The following is a 15,751-nucleotide window of genomic DNA, read 5'->3' as shown; positions in this document are numbered from 1 at the left end:
GACTCTGATGCAGATGCTTCTGATGGGGAATTTCTGACACAGGTGGATGTTCCTGACCGCTTGGAGGCTATCTGGCTGATACTTCAAATCAATGATGATGAAGGGCTTCCAGCTACCTCTGCAAAACCAGATAAGTTTAAACGTCAGAAGGTTACGAAGTTGGTTTTTTTTTTAAATCAAGTGATTTTTATTGAGTTTTGTGTCACAAAAACATAACAAAGCATCAACATTGAAAATTAACTATAACAATAACAATTGCCATCAATAAACAGATATTTTCAGATCACAATTTGGTGTGCGTGTTAATTCTTATCATATATATATCCACGACAAAGAGTATCCATATTATTACAAATGTCGCTCATGTGCTTAATACCTGCCCGCCCAGCCTTGTGCTACTCCAGCGATCCCACATCTCCGTAAATCGAGAGGTGGAACCCCGTATTTTATACATATGTCTCTCATGACGAATTACCTCGTTCACCAACGCCCTCCAGTGCTCCACCCTAGGTACACCAGCAGAGAACCAGACCCTAGCGATAACCACCTTAGCTAGCGTAGTGAGACACAGGACATATTTGTACAGTAAAACAGAGTGCGTTTCATCCAAATCTAACCCAAATAAACATATACCAGGATCTAATGTAGGGAGGGACGGTGCTGTCATGGTCACATCACACCACACTTTATGCCAGAAAAGGGAAATCTCAGGGCAATCCCACAGTAAGTGCCAAAATCCGGCATCGGCTGCCCGACACCTGGGGCAGTTAGAATCTTCCCTAAGACCAGCCCTCTGCATAGTAACCGGAGTGCGATAGGCCCTGTGTAGAATGTAGAAAAAAACCTGTTTATACCTTATACATGGCGTAGTGTATTTAAGGGAACTCATAATCTGGAGCCACTGCTCATGGGACAATTGCCCCAAATCAGTCTCCCATTTAATACGGAGATTATTTAATAGATCGGGATAGCTATTATTTAAAGCAGCATATATGGTAGACACCTTCCCCCTCTGACTCAAAGAAGTAAGCAGCGTCCTAACAGGTGAGTCAGCAATCAATGGTGGGCTGTGAGGGAATTGGGTCTGTACAGCATGTCTAAGCCGAAAATACCAGAACATAGCAGTGTTAGGTACATCAAATTCGATCTTCAGTTGCTGAAATGACTTCAGCACTCCACCGTGGTATAGCTGACCCAGCGCCATGACACCCCTAGCAATCCATATATTATCTAGCGACATCTCATATAGCTCAGGGTACGCACTATTGAACCACAGTGGGGTACAGGTATCATGTCCCTCCCAGTCATATAAAGTGTGCGCATAGCGCCAGATAAGCAAGGCTTGACGCAACAGGGGAGGCAAGCCAGACGTTGAGAGACCAGAAAGGAGAAGCTGAAGAGGAGAGAGAGAGAAAGCAGGAGAACACTCCGTCCGCTCAGCCAGAAACCCCCTCACCGTAGCACCCAGAGAATCCCCGGTCCATTCACTCAGATGGGCCAGCTGAGTCGCCACATAGTATAGTCTGAGATCCGGGAGACTTGCCCCGCCGGACATCTGAGATCTGCATAGTGTTCTGATAGAGACCCGCGCTGGCCTGCCACTCCATATAAATGAGGATAAAACTCCCTCAATAACAGTAAAGATCTTCTTGGGAAGGTAGACCAGGGAATTGTGCAGAACATAAAGGAACTTTGGCTGCATCACCATTTTAAATAAATTAACCCTACCCAGGACAGACCATGGTAATTTTTTCCAGCTATGAGCCTTCTCTTTAAATGTCGCTAATATGGGGTCGATATTTTGGGCCACATAGCTACGCGCCATAGGAGTAATCCAGATGCCTAAATATTTGAACCGCAGTGTCCATTGCAAAGGATACGCCCCCCGTGTGTTTTCAGGGAGAAGGCCAGGAATAGGAAAAATGTGGGATTTGTCCCAGTTAATTAGCAGACCGGATAAGATACCAAAATTCTCCACTACCTGTAACACTGCTTGTAGGGAGTCATCAGAGTCCCGCAGGAAAAGAAGCATGTCATCCGCGTATAGCGCCACCACATCCACATGACCCCCAATCCCAATTCCCTTGACCCCGCCACTACTGCGCAGCAGGGCGGCCAACGGCTCCACGGCGATCGCAAACAGTGCAGGAGATAGGGGGCAACCCTGTCGAGTGCCCCTCTCCAACGCAAAAAGCTCAGACGTGAAACCATTGGCCGTCACACGAGCCACAGGCAAGGAATACAACAACTGGATAAAGCTAATAAATCGAGGGCCAAAAGCAAATTTCTCCAGCACCCCCCACAGGTACCTCCATTCTACGGAGTCGAACGCTTTGGCCGCATCAAGGGACACCACCACCGCGTCCGACCCCACCATATCACTTCTCTGGAGATGACAGAACAATCTACGCAGATTTTGGGCCGTGGACTTACCTGTCATAAAGCCAGTCTGGTCTGGATGAATTATTGCTGCCATTACCAAATTCAATCTAGATGCCAAGATTTTTGCCAGTATCTTGACATCAGTATTGAGGAGGGAAATGGGGCGATAAGACTCGGGGAGCAGGGGGTCTTTCTCTGGTTTCAACAGGACAATTATATTGGCCTCGGCCATAGAACGCGGGAGAGCCCCACCCTCTAAGAGTAGTTCAAACAATTGTAAGAGATAGGGGGCAAAAAAAGTAAAGTATTTTGTATAGACTTCACCCGGAAGTCCATCGGATCCCGGTGCCTTAGACGCCGGGAGAGACAGGATCGCAGCCTCCACCTCCTCCAACGTGATAGGCGCATCCAGAGCCCCCGAGTCCTCCCGGGACAAGCATGGCAAGGTCAGCTGAGCCAAATACTCCCCAAGCTGATCATCAGAGTAACCGGCTCGGGAGGCATAAAGCGAGGAATAATAACTACGGAAGGTCTCCGCCACCATTGATCCAGAATAACACAGTTGGCCAGCAGAGTTCTTCACACACTGAATTACTGTTCTAGGGGAATCAGACCGGGCCAAAAAGGCCAAGTAGCTGCCATTCATCTCCGCCCGAAAATACTGCTCATGCCCCGCAAAAAGGAGTCTACGCCTGGATTTCTCAAATAAACAATCCGACCACTCACTCTGCGCGTTCTTCCACAACAACTCATCAGACTGCAAATGGGTAATAAGATATTGAGATTCCAGCCGCTGGCACAAAGATTCCAACCGCACCTCCTCCCTCTTACTGAACGCTTTAACTTCAGAGATCCGCTTTATAAAGGAGCCCCGCAAAAACGCTTTAAAGGCATCATGCTTCAGCGACAGAACACTGTGTATAGTAAATTATCTTCCTGGAACCCTTCCCAGGCGGCAATCGGATCCGCACCCCCCCCCCCCCCCCCCAGTAGAGTCAACCAAAAGGGGTTAAGCTTCCACATTTTTGCACCCCGCTTCCAACCAATATTAACTGTGACTAAAACAGGAGAGTGATCCGATATGCCCCTAGGGAGGTAGTCCACCGCCAGCACGTCCGGGGATAAATCAGTAGAAACTAAAACCAAATCAATACGAGAAAAAGCATGATGGGTAGCGGACTGACAGGAGAAATGAGTGGCCGCGGGATTACGACATCTCCATACATCCTCCAGCCCCAGCTCCCCCACCAGTCTCGCGAACGAGGTAGGGGACGCCAGGGGAGGGGAAGACGCAACAGACTCCCTCCACCTGTCCATGCCACTATCCATAACATTGTTAAAATCCCCTAGGCATATCACAGGGGTAGCAGGGGACCTGGCCAGGAAACGGGCAGCGTGACGGAGAACCTCATTATTATATGGCGGGGGGACATATACTGCTAATATATGAAACAATCGGCAGTTAATATGGGCTCGTAGGAAGACGTATCTGCCATATTGGTCAGTTTCACATTCATCCAGATGAAATTGTACGGACTTTCTAATCATTACAGAAACGCCTCTGGCACTGCTAGAGAAAGTGGAATGATACACGTGACTAACCCATGGTTTTTTTAAGTGATAACACCCTACCTCCATGCAAATGTGTTTCAGAAAGACAAATTATGTCCGCCTGGTATTTTTTAACCTGAGTCAGGACCAACGATCTTTTGATTTTTTCATTCAATCCCTGAACGTTCCAGCTGAGCAGACGGAGCCCCTAAGAAACAGCAGACATAGAAATCGTAACGGAAAGGGGTAACAGGATAGATTAAAGAGACATACAGCAAAACCTGGCATCGCAACATAGCAAGGCTGAGCAAACAATACATAGGGACAGGTGCAACCAGTCCCCCTACGTCCCAGGAGGCAAAAGAGCACAGAGCAACATCATACAGAAATAACGCGTCATTGCAAAGTACGCACATAACTAAAAAATGATGGCTTAGAAAAAAACAAACGAACCCCCCCCCGCACCCACCCTGTATCACCTCGCAAACTTAAGGCATACCTGGATCCCATAACTCCCATTAAGTAACCAAACTAAGGGATAAGGGCCTAACCAAAGAACCTAAGGAAAAGCCCCTACACTATTTTCAGTAAGAGCTCTCCACAACTCGTAGAAAAAAGTAGTACCCCAACCCTGAAAAAAGAGAGTAAAAAATAAAAAAACCAACATAGCCAGGCACATGCCCCAATACAAAGCAGCAAATAGCAGTAAAATAATGTGGGACTGACCGTTACCGCCATATCACAACGATGCAGAGCGAGCAATAACATAAATTTGCCCCACTCCCATACGCCCCACATTACATATATCCTCACATTGCATTTATATTCACAGGAATATGCATTAGATAAATAGGTGCAAAAAAAAAACTGAAAGCAGCCTCAGAGCAACAACACATCACTAAGGAGGACGTGGTTGACGCTCCAGCCATGCACCGGCATCTTGAGGAGATGTGAAAAAATGTGTGGTGTTTCCACAACTTTGCTGGAAACATCATAGCATATTGTATATTGCGGTCTCTGAGCTGACGCTTGACTTGAATAAATTGAGATCGGCTCTTTTGCACCTCCAGGGCAAAATCAGGAAATAAGGAAATATTATGTCCATCTTGTTGGATAGGGCCCTTTGTTCGGGCCAGACGGAGCACAGTGTCACGGTCCTTGAAATGCAGGAAGCGTGCAATAAATGTTCTAGCCGGGGCCCCCGGTGGCGGCGGTCTAGGCGGGAGCCTGTGCGCCCTCTCCACCGCAAATTGAGAGGTAAATGCCTCCTTGCCAAATAGATCAATAAGCCACCCTTCAAGAAATGACTCCGGGGAGTTGCCCTCCGCTCTCTCGGGCAACCCAACAAACCGGTCGTTGTTGCGCCGCAATCTCCCTTCTATATCTGACATTTTAGCCTGCATAGATGTCACTTGGGTAGACCGGTCCGCCACTCTCAACTGCAAGGGTGGAGCAGCATCCTCCAAAGCCGATATCCGATGTTCAGTTTCACCCACACGCTCTCGGATCTTCTGCATATCCTGCCTTAGCAGAGAAACATCCATTTGTACTTGCCCAATCCGGTCCGTGACCCTCTGTTCGGACGCAGAGATAGCCTGCAATATTTGCTGGGTAGAATGCACCTGCTCATCATGGTCGGAGGTGTCCATCTCGGCCGCAGGCGAGGGTGGGCCGGCTTCACCCCGCTTTGCCGACGTAGATGCCTGCTGCGATCTGGCAAATTTCTCCAGTTTCGCAGCAGCGTTAGCCGCACTCTGTCCTCCCTTCACCATGGTGCCCCTGGACGGGGATGCAGATCCACAAGAGTATTACAGCAGGTTCAGCACACGGGTCAGGGCCGCCTGGGCCGGGCAGATATGGCACCCCAAATAAACGGAACAAGTATGTGGGCACACTGCAGATAGTCAGGAAGCAGGTGTACGATGTGTAAATTGCAACAGAATAAAAGCTGAGTCAGGGACACCCAGGCTATCACCACAGAATAACAGGCAGTTAATGTATGGCAGCCGGTTTCAGTGAAGTATATACAGTCCATCCAAGAGAAAATATAAAGGACACTGGCTTTGCGAGGCCTCGTGGAAGTATTAAGCCCAGGAGTGAGACAGGATGGTAACCGCAGTCATCGCTCCGCACAGCACCGCAAGGGGAGAAGGAGCAGCAGGGCTAAAAATGGCGACTTTTCGCGGGCTTTTTCCGCCCGGGCTCGGTCTCCAGCGTCACCGCAGCGGGGCCTCAGGCATGCACCCCCACCGGACAGCAGGTAGTAGGGCCCTCTCCTCTGCAGCCCCCAGCCGTAGGACCAGCTCACAGGCACCGCCGGGCGCGCGGACACGCGCCGCTCCCGGAGCTCCGGCGGCGGCCGGCGGGGAGGCAGGGAGCCGGGGACCACGCTGGAAGGTCCACAGCAGCTCAACCGCGCCGCACAACGGGTCAACAAGGGCAGCAGCAGAGGCAGCACACACTCAGGGGCCAGCTGGCAGGGAGCAGGATCCACGGGTTGGGGAAAACGGATGAGTTTACAGGATTTTTTGTGGAGAGCTAAGGCTGCACACAGCTACTCCATACCGATCCAAGCCACGCCCCCCTCACGAAGTTGGTTTTACCTCATTCTGACCACTTGGTTGATATTAGTCAGGAATCCTGGGAAAACCGGGTAAGAAGTTTTCCTTGTCTAACAAAATGATAGCTTGTTATCCCCTCACTGTAGAGTTAAGTAACAATTAGGAAACACCGCTGCCGGTGGACTCACAAGTTGCGCAACTGGTGGTCTCATCTGCTCTGCCTGTCACTACCGTCACCTCCCTGAGGGAACAGACGGATAAGCGTGTGGAGTCTTGCTCGAAGTCTATTTACACTCTTGCCTGAGCTATGCATGGGCTTACTATTGCGGCCTCTTGGACTGCTAAAGCTATCGAGGCCTGGGTTCAGGAAGCTGAGGCGGAACTACCGTCTAATTTTCCTTATAATGCTAGGCAGTGTCTTTCATATATTATTACAGCCTCCCATTATATTTAGGAGGTGGCATCTGATGCAAGTATCCTGGCAGCCAAAGCATCTACTACGTCTATTCTGGCTCGCCGGGTCCTCTGGTTGCGGTCCTGGTCTGTAGATCTGGACTCTGGAAAGGCCTTGGAGGTAATCCCTTTTGAGGGAAACATACTTTTTGGGGAAGATCTCAACAAGATCATTGCTGACGTAGCATCTGCTAAGACTGCATGTCTGCCTAGTACTACTCCTTCGGCTCCGAAGGCTAAGAGAATTTCCTTTCGTTCCTTTCGACCTCCAGGTTAGGCAAAGGGTCAGGCGTACCCGATACAGGCTCGCACTTCCAAATCCACAAACCTAAACGTGCCATGGCTGCCCGTCAGCCTGCTTCCAAAACAGAGTTGAAGACAACTTCAGACACCTGGGTGCAGGAAGTCGTCACTCACAGATACGCCATATCCTTCAAGAAACGTCCCCCTCCTCACTTTTGCCTGACGGACATCCCTTCGGATCAGGTAAAGGCAAAGACTCTTCGTTCGGTGGATCAGTCCCTCCTGGACACAGGAGTAGTAGTGCCGGTGCCTCTGAGAGGCAGGAGGTACTATTCAACGCTGTTCCTAGTCCCGAAACCGAATGGTTCTTCTTGGCCCATTCTCAACCTCAAGTCTTTGAACAAGTTTGTGAGGGTCTCCAAGTTTTGTATGGAAACCCTTCGCTCTATTGTCCTGGCTTTGGGGCCAGGGGACTATATGGTATCCCTGGACATACAGGATGCTTACCTACATATACCTATTGCCATGTCGCATCAGCTATACCTGCGGTTTGCTATTGGTAACCTCCATTATTAATTCTGGGCCTTACCCTTTGGACTGACTACAGCTCTGTGAATCTTCACTAGGTAACGGCGGTGATGATGGCCCTGCTCCGCCGTCAGGGTATCGGGATCCTACCGTATCTGGACGTCTTGCTGATCCTGGCGATTTCCCCAGACGTTCTCCTCCGTCATCTGGATCTGACGGTCCAGTTCTGACAGCCCACAAGTGGCTCATCAACTGGAAGAACTCATCCCTGGTCCCTGCTCAGAGCATGGTGCACCTGGGGGCATTGTTGGGGACACACAACCAGCGGTTGTTCTTGTCTCAGGAGAAAGTCTTGAAACTTCAGGTCAGGATGCGATGCTTCCTCTCTCTCGCCCACGAGTGTCGATACACTCGGTGATGCAAGTACTAGGCCTCATGGTGTCGGTTTTCGACATGGTAGAGTACGCTCAATTTCATTTCCGCCCTCTGCAGATGCTGATTCTTGCAAAGTGGGACGGCCTGCCTCACCGGATCAGGTCTCACATGATCTCCTTGTCTCCGGAGGTTTGTCTGTCACTGAGCTGGTGGCTACAGGACCAACAATTGTGCAGGGGTTGTCCCTTCTGGATCTCCAACTGGGTCCTCCTGATGACGGATGCCAGTCTGAGGGGTTGGGGTGCGGTGTTGGAGCAACACTCTCTTCAAGGTCGGTGTGAAGAGGACAGCCTTCGTTAGGAAGTCTGATTCTCTTTTTGTACTATTTGGTTTTCACAAACATGGCCAGCCTGCTAACAAGCAGACCTTGGCCAGATGGATTAGAATGGTGATTGCACATGCTTATGTACAGGCTGGCCTTCCAGTTCCTGCTACCATCAAAGCCCATTCTACTCGGTCTGTTGGACCTTCTTGGGTGCCCCGCCGTGGTGCGACCCTTGCACAATTGTGCAAGGCGGCTACGTGGTCCTCGGTGAACACGTTCATAAGGTTCTATGCCTTCGATATTTCTGCCTCCCAGGATGCTTCCTTTGGACGCCGGGTTCTTGTGACCTCTACAGTGCGTCCCCTCCCATGAGGAACTGCTTTAGGGCATCCCGATGTTATTCCCTGTGGAACCCCAGTGTACCCCGCAGCAGAAAAGGAGATTTATGGTAAGAACTTACCTTTGTTAAATCTCTTTCTGTGAGGTACACTGGGTTCCACAGGGCGCCCACCCTGACGCACTTAGCTTCTTTGGGTTTGTATGGCATTAGCCGCTGATACCTTCTCCTGTCGTGAGAATGTGGTGTATGTGGCTACTAACTGTTGTTGTCTTTTACCTGCTGCTGCATTGATATATAAAAAGTGTATTGCGCTTGATGTATAAATGTTTATATTAGGTTTTCAAAAATATATATACAGGTGTCTGCTTGTACCCAATTCAGCACACATGGAACTTGCTTAATACATTTAAATAAACATTTATTAACACATAGACATTAACTAATAAACCAAAAATTGAGCTCAGGCACACTGATAAAAGCATTCAAAGTTCATTGCCACTTTGTAGTTAAATGGAGACAATGTAGTTTGTGTAATACCACACAGACCCGTTCGGTCTATTTGAGTAAATAAACAAATTGCAACAGTTGCTAAAGCCTTTGATGAAAACTGTAACTCCGGTCCTCTATGCTACTGGCGTCCCAGTGCAGAGGAATGCTGCTATTTATAATTACCCGACCTGCGGGAGTGTTCAATCTTGCAGCACAAGAATTCACGGAGGTGTCTTCACAGCGTCCGCCGCCGGCACTATCACGGTACCGATATCACTGTCCTGGCGGGCGGGTGCGGACGCTCCAGATGTCTGCTGACCTGGCGTACCGGTGTGGGAGCTCCAAAGGCTGGTCCAAGGTTAGCCGTTAAGTGCGGATTCAGCAGTCGGCAATCTGTCAGTGCGCAATACTGAGCAAAGGGATGACGTCAACGCGTTTCGTCCCGTTACAGCTCGGGACTTCCTTGGACCAGCCTTTGGAGCTCCCACACCGGTACGCCAGGTCAGAGGACCGGAGTTATAGTTTTCATGAAAGGCTTTAGCAACTGTTGCAATTTGTTTATTTATTCAAATAGACCAAACGGGTCTGTGTGGTATTACACAAGCTACGTTGTCTCCATTTAACTACAAAGTGGCAATGAACTTTGAATGCTTTTATCAGTGTGCCTGAGCTCAATTTTTGGTTTATTAGTTAATGTCTGTGTTAATAAATTTTTATTTAAATGTATTAAGCAAGTTCCATGTGTGCTGAATTGGGTACAAGCAGACACCTGTATATATATTTTTGAAAACCTAATATAAACATTTATACATCAAGCGCAATACACTTTTTATATATTCTTGTTTCTATTTGTTTGGGGGATTTTGCCAACCCTCAGTGTGTGCAGCTGATGTATAAATAATTCATTTATAACTAATTGCGCCAGGAGTTGGAGTGGTAAAACACTCCAAACAAATAAACTGCTGCTGCATTGGACTGGTTAACAAAACTGAGAGGAGGCAGCGCTGAGCATCTTGGGAACAGTCAAAGCTTTTAGCATGTTGGGGCCTCGGATCAAGATCCAACTCTATACCCCGATGTTATTGCCTGTGGAACCCAGTGTACCTTGCAGAAAGAGATTTAACAAAGGTAAGTTCTTACCATAAATCTCCTTTTTGGGGGGTAATTGGATAACTCTTGGGGGATCAATTAGCCAGAGCAATTTATAGCGGCAAATTGAATCCCCCCTCTGCGTGAGTGTGTGTGTTCAGTAATATGGGGTGTAAGCTCCATTGGGGCAGGGACTGATGTGAATGACCGAAATATTCTCTGAAATGTGTGTGCTATAGAAATACCTTCATAAATACATGATGATAATGTCAGCACTGCAGACTGCTGCAGGTCAATGTAGACAAGTAGCCAATTGCAGATATAAATATTTTACAGCACACTTTAAGGCACTTGTTGAACTTCTGTGGGAAGGTCTTGGGGTCTGATGCATTTCTATCCAAAAAAACCTCTATCCAACCGCATGCTACTGAGACATATTTATAAAAGACAATTGTATTCTTGTGACATCTAATAAAACAACAGTAATGATCAATGAGAAAATTATTCACCTGCTCTTATCTAATAGTAACGTATATGAAGTGGTGGCTATGCTGCTGTAAAGCCACTGGGGGGGATTTGGTCATGCCAATAACAATTTTATAGTTTCTGTTCTGTCATATTTAATTGAATATAACGTTAAAGGTCAGTGCAACTGAAATTGTAACATGTACCCTTCCTTTTAGTTGCAGCCTCATTAAAAAGTGTGGTGGGAGTATATCTTCCCAGCAGGGACGTGCAGTCAGGGTAGGCAGATCCTCCCCGTCATTTTCCCCATCAAACTTCAGGGATTTTATATAAAAATTATTAGAATAATACAAAGAAGATATTTATAACATAAACATCTTCTTTGTTTATTTTAATCCTTTCTATAGCCAACACTCACCAGATTTGTGGAGATCCTGGAGCTGCAGTGAGATGAGAGATGATGCAGTAACAGCTCTGCCTCTGTTCTACAATCAGACGCTGCTTTGCAGGGCAGGGGACGTGTCCACACCACTGGCAGTAAAGCTGTTCAGATAGGGAGCTAATAGAGGCATGCCTCTGAGTGTGGGGGGTGGGCCTTGTGCACTGAAGGACACTTGGATGTGTCATGTGACCAGGAAGTGCACTGTAGTTGGAGCTCAGTCAGCAGCAGCAAGAGAAGACCCAGGGATGCAGGTTAGGAGACTCAATGGACACTAGCATAATGTAGTGAGGGAAGAGTAACAGTGAGTAGGGGGTGAGACAGACTCCCAGCATTCAGACCCATCCCCATGTGTGCCTACCCAGCTATTCACTTCACCGCACGCACTTTAATACACGTTTCAATACTAGTGCACTCTAGATGTTACTGCTTCCCAGCTACATACTGTAATACACTGCAAGATGCCCATTGCATTGTTAAGGTGGGACAGATACAATGTTGACCATCATAAGTGTTCAGTGACTGCTTGATAAAGCTATTATTTTAGTGGCATAATAATGGTTACTGTTGTGTAATTAATCAAGAATTAGATGCCTACAGTATAGCACCATTGTCTAAATTTCTGCATATAACCCAGTTCATAAAAAATACAGTTTGAATGTAATGTGACAATAAACAGGATCTATGATTTCTTTTTTTACCCCCACAGGATCACAACTTTGTGATTATGCACTATCCCCTAGCCAGTACACTACGGATAACAGAGCATCATCTCTGTGCCCAAAGCTTCCAGTGCCAGAAAGGTATGTAACTAAGGCATCTCCTTCACTGTGTAAGACAAGTGGAAACTTCCCTGTGTACCATGCTTGCAGACATCATTAAAGCAATTTAAGTGCTAGTGCTTTTGTTACCTTTCTGCACTGAAACCTCATTTTCTCAGTTAAGAATTAAAAACAAAATGTGTGCGTGAAAAGCTGACCATCTGTTTGACAATATGTATGGGAAGGTTTATGATCCGTTATTTTGGGTGTTGATTTTCAGTTTTTATTTATGCAATCTATGTACACATCAAGTATTCTAATGGTGCTGCAGAAATAGGCACATACGTATGCTGCTTGTTTGGTCTTTCAGTGGATTAGATTGTAGAGCTTGAATGCTATATTAATCTTAATGTGCCCATACACTAGTGGGATTTTGACCGATTTATCACATTCCTTCGTTTCGGGGAGATAAATCTGATGAAAACTGGCAAATCGCATGTGTTTTCCCTGCGATCAGATGCATGGTCCCGTCAGCATTGGATCGGAGCCACTAGATTGGAAGTACTGCACTATAGATATATCGTACCGGCAGCCTTGGCTAGGGTCACATACGATACATCGTATGCAAAAGGACTGCATACGATATATCATATGCGATCCCGCTGCCGGGCGGTTCAAGGGTGATCATATGCAACTTTTCCCCTCCGAGAAGTCGCATAAGTGTATGGCCAACTTTAGTTCAAATGTTTTCAAATTGCATACAACTATTATATGATGGAATAAAATTAATTCTGCTAGAACATTATATTCACTTCTCTGTATTATAAGCTAAAAATATGATATAACTGGGCATCTATGGCACTATGGAGGTCATCCCGAGTTGTTCGCTCGCTAGCTGCTTTTAGCAGCATTGCACACGCTAGGCCACCACCCGCTGGGAGTGTATCTTAGCTTAGCAGAATAGCGAACGAAAGATTAGCAGAACTGCTACTAAATATTTTCTTGCAGTTTCTGAGTAGCTCCAGACCTACTCCTAGATTGCGATCAGCTCAGTCCGTTTAGTTCCTGATTTGACGTCACAAACACGCCCTGCGTTTGGCCAGCCACTCCGCCGTTTCTCCAGACACTCCCGCGTTTTTCCCTGACACGCCTGCGTTTTTTAGCACACTCCCGGAAAACGCTCAGTTACCACCCAGAAACGCCCCTTTTCTGTCAATCATTCACCGATCAGCAGTGCGACTGAAAAGCGCCGCCCGAACACCAGTAAATCTACTAAGTTTTGTGTTAAATAACTTAGCGCATGCGCTCTGCGTACCATGCGCATGCGCATTTAGCAACATCACAGCATAGCGAAAATCTGCAACGAGCGAACTACTGGGAATGACCCCCAATGGGCGGTATCCAATTAGCCGCAGTATTTTTCCTGATGTTTCATTGATATATTTTTTTACTGGCTAGCCAGTTAGATTGAAAGTACATTTTCTCCTGAAAACACACAGGTTCAGCGAAACTTGTGTGTTTTTGGTGTCCGCAGTGTGGGGCTGCTTTCGGGGATTTGGTTAAGCCATGTCTTGCACTGGCTTATCAGGGCTAATTAGATAGCCCCTGGCAATACAATTAGCCGTGGTAAAATCACTGCAGCTAATTTAATACCGCCCTATGGGGGTCATTCCGAGTTGTTCGCTCGTTGCCGTTTTTCGCTATGCTGCAAATTGTTGCTAAATGCGCATGCACAAGGCACGCAGGGCGCATGCGCTTAGTTATTTAACTAAAAACTTAGCAGATTTGCTGTGGCTTCAGCGGCGCTTTTCAGTCGCACTGCTGATCGGTGTGTGATTGACAGGAAAGGGGCGTTTCTGGGTGGCAACTCAGCGTTTTCCCGGCGTTTGCCAAAATACGCGGGCGTGTCAGGGAAAAACGCGGGAGTGTCTGGAGAAACGGGGGAGTGGCTGGCCGAACACAGGGCGTGTTTGTGACGTCAAACCAGGAACTAAACGGACTGAGGTGATCGCAATCTATGAGTAGGTCCGAAGCTACTCAGAAACTGCAAATAAGTATTTATTAGCAGTTCTGCTAATCTTTCGTTCGCTATTCTGCTAAGCTAAGATACACTCCCAGAGGGCGGCGGCCTAGCGTGTGCAATGCTGCTAAAAGCAGCTAGAGAGCGAACAACTCGGAATGAGGGCCTATGTCTTGAAGAAACTGTAACTCCTACTTTCATTGCATTAATGCAACAGAGAGTGCAGTTTTTTACCCACTAAAACACGTTTCAATACTTGTACACTCTAGACTCAAATATTATTATTTTTCCCCGAGATTGAAATAACATTTCTGTTTCTGTTTTCTCACAGTGAATTCTTTTATTAAGAGATCTGACCCTAGCTCACATAACAGAAGAGCCGTAACAAAACATTTTGGTGCCCGGGCCAGAAAGAGCATTGGTGCTCGCCCGATTGTAAATAGGGATAGTGCGCTCCTAGTGAAGGGGGTTGACCACACAGTAGTACCCCAATTCAAATTACGCCACACAGTAGTGCCCCTTATTCACATTACACCATACAGTATTGACCCTTATAGGTGTTATACCACAAAGTAGTACTACTCTTTACACGTTTAGCCACACAGTAGTGCCCCTTACACGTTTAGCCACACATTAGCAGTGCCCCTTACACGTTTAACCACATAGTAGTAGTGCCCCTTACACATTTAACAACACATTAGTAGTACTCCTTACACAATTAGCCACACAGTAGTAGTGCCCCTTACACACAGTAGAAATGCCCCTTACACGTTTAGCAACACATTAGTATTGCTACACAGTAGAAGTGCACCTTACATGTTTAGTCACACATTAAGTAGTGCCACATAGTAGTAGTGCCCCTTACACATTATGCCCACACAGTAGTAGTAGTGCCCCCCTCCCCATCTCCCTATTTTCATCCCTATATGCAGCACTCAGTTACTGTGTCTCTCCCTACAGACAGGATCCGGGCAAGATAGCGGCGGAGGTCAGTGAGTTAGGCTGCTGAAACAGGGTTGCAGTGAAGGAATTGTGCGCACGCTAATAATATATAGAGCTACGGGTGGCTGAAAAATAGACATTGCGGGATACAGAGCACAGCACAAACAGAGTCCCTACCTGTTGCAATGTGTAGTAGTAGCAGTGCCCGACAGAGAATGAGCCAGGCACACCACCAGGGAACTTACAGATCGTTGAGGTGGCGGTTCCCCCAAAGGGCATCTGCGGTTTGTGCGATGGTCCTGGCTGCACTACCCTAGTTAAAGCCATGCATAACAGAATCCATCATAAGACTTAACCATGTTTAAACAAAAAGCAAATTGATGCTCAGCCAGGACTGTTTTACTTAGTTTGACTGGCCTGATTTCTGATACTAATAATAAAAGCTGAGAAAGCACTTGCTTCTACCCACATATATGGAAACAGTAAAAAGCACTAACGTGAAGTTAGGACTTGTGCTAAGAACTGCCTATCAGTTGTGTTAGATTACCGCCGCTAATGGATCCCCCTGAGGCTATCCAATTAGCCCAGTAAGGTGTCACTTATCAAGGATTATGATCACACGAAACAGAATCCCCGACAAGCAGCCCCAGGATACCCATTTTTAAGCTGATAACACATGGGTCTGAAAACTTATCCAGGTTCCCATGTGTCATTGGCCAAAAACTGATAATTTTACTGCATGGTAAAAATGTGCTAGAATTGGATGCACCAATAGTTCTGTCTGGCTA

At 47.1% G+C, this 15,751-nt stretch overlaps 1 protein-coding gene across 1 annotated transcript in view; it reads left to right on the top strand.

Moving 5' to 3' along the window:
* Positions 1-15,751, top strand: part of SLC44A1 (solute carrier family 44 member 1) — a 297,913-nt gene that overhangs the window by 173,887 nt on the left and 108,275 nt on the right. Inside the window, exon 5 of the mRNA XM_063914149.1 lies at positions 11,950-12,043. Coding sequence (XP_063770219.1) covers positions 11,950-12,043 — 94 coding nt within the window. The remainder of the gene's footprint in view (positions 1-11,949; positions 12,044-15,751) is intronic.

Source organism: Pseudophryne corroboree, chromosome 1 (assembly GCF_028390025.1).
Source record: "Pseudophryne corroboree isolate aPseCor3 chromosome 1, aPseCor3.hap2, whole genome shotgun sequence".
Lineage (NCBI taxonomy): Eukaryota > Metazoa > Chordata > Amphibia > Anura > Myobatrachidae > Pseudophryne > Pseudophryne corroboree.
The sequence above is the reverse complement of the archived record's forward strand: the minus strand, read 5'-3'. Positions and strand labels throughout refer to the sequence as shown.